Source organism: Salvia hispanica, chromosome 3 (assembly GCF_023119035.1).
Source record: "Salvia hispanica cultivar TCC Black 2014 chromosome 3, UniMelb_Shisp_WGS_1.0, whole genome shotgun sequence".
NCBI lineage: Eukaryota > Viridiplantae > Streptophyta > Magnoliopsida > Lamiales > Lamiaceae > Salvia > Salvia hispanica.
This window is the reverse complement of record NC_062967.1, coordinates 39,143,911-39,150,901: the sequence shown is the minus strand read 5'-3', so window position 1 is coordinate 39,150,901 and position 6,991 is coordinate 39,143,911. Positions and strand designations below refer to the sequence as shown.

The window sequence follows — 6,991 nt, the reverse complement described above, 5'->3', positions numbered from 1 at the left end:
TGCCGAATTTATCTCCTAATTTGCATATTGTTTTATAATTTTTCGCAATAATTTTTGAGGGTTTGTTGGAAAGATTCGTTTATCAATTAACATAGAAAAAATTGTAGTTTTTGTTTGCAAATTATATAATAATATGATTTTGTATTTTTAACACTATAACTGGTAGTATTAATATGAAGTACAGTATGTATAAATATAAATTATTGTACAAGATCATATTAATATCGTGTGCTTTTCTATTGACATTGTTGGTATGATTTATTTTTGGTATTTCTGTATATATTTTGTTTTAGAGTACTGAAGATTGTGAATAATTTAAGGTTTATATTAATTTTCTTTGAAATAAATATTTGTCATTATTATAAAGAGTGAATGTTGTATTTGTAGAGGGATTTTGTTGTTCTTATTGATTTATAAGAAAATATTTATTCATAAATATTGTGTTCTCAAATATTGTACTATCTTTGTTTCGAATAATTTAGTACTCCCAAATTATGAATACATATTTGGACGTTGTATACAAAAGATTTGGCACGGAATGTTGTCAGCAGCGCAATGCGCTGGGGATTCACTAGTTTTACTGGAAAGTGGAAACAGTGACTCATTGAGATGAATAGGCACAATCCGGAGTATGTTTATATTTTCCAATTAGGATATTATATGTAATATATTTAAATAATTAATATATGATGTGTTACTTTTAACGGAAAAGTTAACGTTCCGTTAAATAAGGATTGAAATATACCGAATATAAAAATACAAGGACTAATTAAAATGAAAAAATTATATAAGGACCTACTAAAATAAATAATTAAAGTATAAGGACTTAAGGATGTGTTTTGCCTTAATAGTACTATCATATATATTACTTGTATTTTTACAATTGACGATGACAAAAAAGAAAATAGCCTCCATTTTGTTGGTTTTCGGATGTTGCATCATCGCTAGCATAGACTCGCAAATCGGACATCAGCTACTAACATTTTTATTTCATCAAAAATGCTGATGGCCCAATGACCAATTTTTAAAAAAAATTAAAAAAAAATAGTCGTTTATTGCCTTGTGGATATATTGCCTTGTGATACGAGGGGCCACCCTCTGGCGCCTACTTTAATTTTGGTATTATAAGCACTATGGAGTACTCATTTGTACGAATACTAACATGATATACGTAGTTGTTTAGATTAGAAGTTTTTGGATTTGTATTACTAGTTACTTATAGGTTCCTATTATCACATTATTTAACTACTCTTTTCTACGTAATGATGGATATATGGTGTTACAAACAGGCATCAAAAATGTGTAGAAGCATGACAAATGAACATATGTATACACACGAGTATATTTTGCTTCGTTGTTGTTAATTGTACCATATGTTTCTATTTGTACAGTGGGGCTACTATATGTTTGTATTTAGTCTCATGATACTGTGTTTGGCATTATATACACTTACATTGCATTTGTAGCCATATATTTATTCAAATTAAACTGGAGTTAATAAGACCATTCTCATAAGGATTTCATTACGGAAACTCTATTGATTACTTTAAAAATATTATATGCACTATCATAAATATACATTGCATATAGATACATGGATGGAAAAATTGACATGATCATTGCACTAGCAATGCCAGTGTGCAAATCATGATAGAATAATGTTACCAAACACAAGAAGAAAACTGCACCTACTCTCATCTCAAACTTCCACCAGTTGTCCCAGCGCCCATGCCCGTTGCGCCCGCTGTCTAGCTTGTTTGTCGCGCAGACTGCATGAAATCGTTCACTTGAAAGCACCAACTATGAACAAACAAACTACTATACTAGCTACTATGCCCCAATGTTATATCTACTTCTCACTACCACTTATATCAAAACCAGAAAAATCTAGTCATAATTTTGAAGAATTCTACAAGCAAAGGATTCTTAAATGATTCTTAGATATTAAAACAATTGATGATATTATAGTTGAAAAGTATAGTTAACAAACTTACTAGCAATTCATGGTCTCCCATGATCTCATCTATCAACTCTGTTAAAGGTTTGTTGGCGCTATATGGGACGAGGGCCGCAAACACAGGAGGTTCCAAACCTGAACAGGAATACACACAAAAATCAGAAAAGTAAGAAACATTACAAAGAATGAAAGAATTTTGACGCGCACACTTCAGGAAAAGAGTTCTTTGGCCTCGTGTTACCATTGCCAATCTGGTCAATTCAGATGTTTTGTAATACAGAGTTTCGTGTAAGTTGTAGTAACTGATTACCACTTTCTGGGAAGGCATCTATGAACATCATCATCTCCTCCCCGGTAAGACCAGATAGGAAGCAAATTCGCGGAACTGATGTTGCAATCTGCATTTGTTGTCTGATCGAATTAGCATCATTTTGTTCGACATTAATCTCACAAAAGTACATTAATCAGGGATGAAAATCTACATGAAAATCTACACTATAGTATTTAACTTTATCAGGGATGTTTAACTTCGAGAACTGGATATAATGTCGCATGATCTCATAGCCTTCAAAGATCGATTTATTCAGACAGAAGCTGGTAAAAAAAGTTTCTCCAGCAATAGCGGAAATCAAAAGGCGGAAACTAGCTCAAAGTGAAACTACTAAAACTCGGGCAGTGTTTTCTATCTTAGAGGTGGAAACTCAACATGGTAATATTCGACTGTACTTAAATTCAAACAGAAGAACACGCTACATTTATTGCAATCTCATATAGATGATTGAAGAAGACACTGGTTTTCAGAAACCTAACCTTCAGTGTTTCCAGATTCGATTGTCTGGTGTTCACCGCTTCCCAGAGCGAACGACTTATCATGTCTTCAGTGCAAAAAATCACCTTCGTAAACATTTCATTTGCTTGTTCACATGAGATTTTCTACTGAAGGACTCCAAAAGGAATATGTTGCAAATCAAATAGGTTCAAATTCTGCATACCTCAAGAAATTCGCCATCCAGCTCCTTCAGAAATAGTTGTATCTGTTGTCATAACACAGTAAGAATCCCGACTAAAGAATGATAGGACGCCCGAACATAAAACTACTGAGTACTGCAAGCTATATAAAGGATTAGTCAAGACCTTTGCTGCTTCTTCAACTTCAAAACCTAGCAACAACAAAGCCTGAAAGAAATGCAAAACATTTGAAACTTCAGTTTTGATGAATCATGCCAGAGATAGTATAAAGTTAAGTTAACTTAGTATGAAAAAGCAAACAAGGCTATGTTTGAAGTTCAGTATTGATGGGTTTATCCGGTTTTCTTGTAGCCGGTAAAAGAGAGTAAGCAAGAGCAATTCTATTAGTACTAAATCATCTCCTTCCTCTCCACCTAAACAAGATCATGAAAAGCCAATGGTAGATAACAAATGACATAAAACTAACCAGAACTTACAGGGGGGCCATAATTTGAATCCTCTGAAGCTAAAGGAACAAATTTGGAATCCTCATCAGTCAATTCTGGAGGTAAATCTGCAAATTGGGTCAAGACATTTTTCAGTTTAAGCATCTGAAACTAAAATTGCTATCAACTTTCATTTTGACATTGGATACCTAATCAAAGCTTCACAATGTATAGCATTCAGTTTTTTAATCCATTCAAGATGCTGCAGTAAGATAATCACACAAAAGGAGGAAAAGGGACTTTAGGAAGTGATGAATATCAATAGTAATTTCCCCAAGAAAAAGCAGTCACAAAAATTCTATCACTCAATATCCTAATCAAGACAAGAAAAGTTCAATTCTTGAAAGCCCAGCTGGAAAAATTATTCAAGAACAAGTAAAAATGCATGTAAGTAAATAGAAAGAGAGAGAGATAGACCTTCAGAAGAGGCTCTTGAAATCCTATGCTTGAGTTTAAGTTTCAAATGAGAAAAACCTCCTACTGATGAAGGAAAATTTGGAATGCATGATCTCAGATGTAACTGTGTGTTTGGTTGATGAAGAGAGAGAGATGGGAATTGGCACTGAAAATTTTGTTTGGATGTGAGTGAAGAAGCCATCATGACACCACACCTCAATATTCTTTCTCACTCCCCACTCTTATCTACTCTATCCTTCATAGATATTCTTGCTCAGTTGTTCTGGAAGATTTTAATTTTCTATTATGTGATAAAGAGTTGGGATTACAATACACCTCAAACTTACCATTCATACAAAATTTACTGATTCAACACAGCCAACACTCAAATAATTATATTAGGCCAACTTTTAGACCGAAATTCTAAACTATGTATATTTGTCACCGACCAAAACTTTCCACGCCATAAATAATGAGAAGAGTGAAACCAAATCATTTTGCTCTTGCAATAAAGTGACAAAGAAGTCCAATATTAACATATTACAAACTGCTATTGCCACACCAACTCCATCTAACCATTGGAGAACTAAGAAGGAGGTTAATTGCCGTTAATAATCGAATATTTCTTTGAGATTATAACCTCACACCATTTCTAAAATATTAGAATCACATCACCATTTATTAATAAGACCATTTCCATTTCTTAGTGAAGTAGAAACCAAGCTTTGTTATAGTATTATAGAAGGGGCAAAACGGTCTTTTGAGGTGGATTTGTTCTGGCATTAGCAATCAGAGCTGTTGACAACACAACATCTGGTGCACCCCTTCCCAAAAAGAAAACTCATCTCAAACAGAAGGGACAAAAAAAAAAACTCTCACATACTACATGGTATACATGTAAATGGAGAGCAAAGAGAGAGCTAATTGAGCTTTGTAAAATACTCCTTGTAAGCATTTGAAATTCTTCTCTTTAATGTCTGATTTATATTGTTTTCTTTCAATGTTATCTGCAGTTGTATGTCCGTTTCTACATGTTGATCCGTTCTCTGATTGCCAATGAGCTCAAAATTGCATTTTTAGAAGTGGGTTCTCTCTGAATGTCAATAGGGTTTTTGAATCTTCGAGCCACACTTGCTCTATTTGTTGAGAAATTTCGTGGTTGCCCTAAACAAAATTGCGTTCATTTTCTCCTTTCCTGTGTTTTTAGCATATCTTTTTTCTGCTGCATTAGCTTCTTGTTCAATAATTGAGTTTGAGTTTAGAATCAAAATGTTCTGCAAAATCGGACTTTGACTGTATCTGATGCAGTTTCTCATTCTAAATGGCTGTTGAAGCGAACTCAAGGCCTTTTTCTGACTTCGATTTGCAGGTTGTATTGTGTTTTAGATTGGATGTACTCTGCAAACTAAGCTCATCCGTAGATGCGTGATCTATGTTCAAGTAAGATGTGACACAATTTTATTTTTCTTGATCAAAGTTTTGATTTTTATCTTAAGCAACGGCCATGGATAATGAGATTAATCAATCAGCTGGAATCCTCATGAAACTAGAAATATAGTACTGTAGTTCACATGGTAAAATACTTGGTTATGTAATTATGTTATGTGAGCCAGCTTGAAACAGTATAGTAGATTTCTTCCCCTTTTCGATTTTGACTTATTGATTGGCTGCTTTGCTTCTCTTGCTCCTCAATGTTTCCATAATCTTAACTTGCTTTTCTTTTATGTATAAACTATAAACTTTAGTTTGATTTTATAGGCGATCATTGATCCGAATGTTGAGATTACTATACTTTTGTTAACTTACTTCTCGTGTACTGCTGCTCATCACATTAGCCACGGGCATATGGCCCTAATTAGACAAATCTTATATTGTTGAGCTAGTGGAAGGCATGTGGGGAGGGGTGGGTAGTATGCTGATCTTATGGACCTCAGATTAAGTTATGATATGCCAGAAGATTTGGGATGGATGGGCTCTGATAATGGTGATGGCTGTGTATGACTTGAAACTTGCTTCTTTGCTTTCCTTTTTCGAGTAATTATTTCCAAATGTTTTATCCAGTGATGAGGAGCCAATTGCCTTCAAGAAGATGCATGGTTTTTCCACAGTTGATGGCTTTGTGGAGATAAACAAAAATTTGACAGACATGATCAAATTTGTGGCAAATGAGCCCTCTGTGGGGCTTTACTATATCCAGCATCATACTCAGAAGGTAACCCCCAACCTTCTCGATCTCAAGAACAAAGTCACTGAAAAATCACGCGAGACTGCTTTGCATACGGAAGATCTCGACGATTCCATGTCAATGTTGAGGTCGATGAAGGAATGTGGGGTCGCGGTTGCAGATGAAATGCTTAGAGATATAAAAAAGTCCCTTTCCATCATATCAGCGAAGCAGCCAAAAAGGGGAGTTATGTACAGTACCAGCACCAGTTTTCTTCCAAGAACGAGTTCCTGGTCTCCGGCCTCTTGGGGTCGTAATGCAGTTTTCCCACAGCAGGATGGTGATAGGAGCCCCGGTTACCTGTCTAGTGCTTTTAAGTCAGTCACACAGCGAGCTCAGAGCTTCAACCGGTCTCAGACGGGCTCTGAGGAAGCGTTTGAGTCTAGCAACGAGAAGCTTCCTTATGATTTTAGTCCTGCAGCCGCGAGCACATCAGGTAGTAGTCCTTCTGCAACGGTAGAAGAGCCGGAGACTTTAGATTCACCGCTGTTGGATGAGAATGGCAGGGAGCTGCAAGAAGAGTCACAGCTGAGTAAGAGTCTGTCTCATCAGCATTTTCTGGCATTGCACGAGAACTACGACGAGTTCAAGGCCAGTCGGGAAGCGAAACTGGAAGAATGGTTGGGAGGAGAAGGTCGTGAGGATCGAAGAGGAGGGAAAAATTTGGACAGATGAGCTTTAGTTCAGCAGCACTTGGTTCCATGACCACCACTTTTTTCTTCTTTGTATTGTTGGTTTTCTTATGAGATGAAATCTTTGTATGAGAGAGAGAGAGAGGGAGAGAGCTATACATGTATTCTGCTCGCTAAATAATTATGTGAATCTCTTTATTATGATGATGTCTAGTTATTAAATCACAAATACTAACACAATATGTCACAGATATTATTTGGATTCAAATGTGATTATTGTTGATTTCTTTCTTTTACGGGTACTCACTTGGTGTACAACACAAAAAAG

The 6,991-nt window shown here is 35.5% G+C and overlaps 2 protein-coding genes across 3 annotated transcripts; one reads left to right on the top strand and one right to left on the bottom strand.

The window, feature by feature from the left end:
* Nucleotides 1-1,537: 1,537 nt before the first annotated feature.
* Nucleotides 1,538-4,140, bottom strand: LOC125212094. Of its 2 annotated transcripts, XM_048112139.1 has the most exons (8): nt 3,829-4,104; nt 3,403-3,479; nt 3,092-3,133; nt 2,950-2,991; nt 2,768-2,851; nt 2,268-2,355; nt 1,995-2,092; nt 1,538-1,769 (listed from the first exon to the last, which is right to left on the bottom strand). In XM_048112139.1, the coding sequence occupies exons 1-8, from the start codon at nt 4,010-4,012 to the stop codon at nt 1,749-1,751; spliced, it is 636 nt and encodes a 211-aa protein (XP_047968096.1). In that variant the 5' UTR covers nt 4,013-4,104; the 3' UTR covers nt 1,538-1,748. The 2 variants fall into 2 exon arrangements, with proteins under 2 accessions (XP_047968096.1, XP_047968097.1); XM_048112140.1 differs by lacking the exon at nt 1,538-1,769 and having other exon boundaries at nt 2,199-2,355; nt 3,829-4,140.
* Nucleotides 4,141-4,605: 465 nt separating this feature from the next.
* LOC125209822 lies at nt 4,606-6,870 on the top strand. Its single transcript, XM_048109403.1, has 3 exons — nt 4,606-4,754; nt 5,177-5,247; nt 5,869-6,870. Exons 2-3 carry the CDS (start codon nt 5,240-5,242, stop codon nt 6,704-6,706), a joined length of 846 nt encoding a protein of 281 aa, XP_047965360.1. The 5' UTR covers nt 4,606-4,754; nt 5,177-5,239; the 3' UTR covers nt 6,707-6,870.
* Nucleotides 6,871-6,991: the final 121 nt, after the last annotated feature.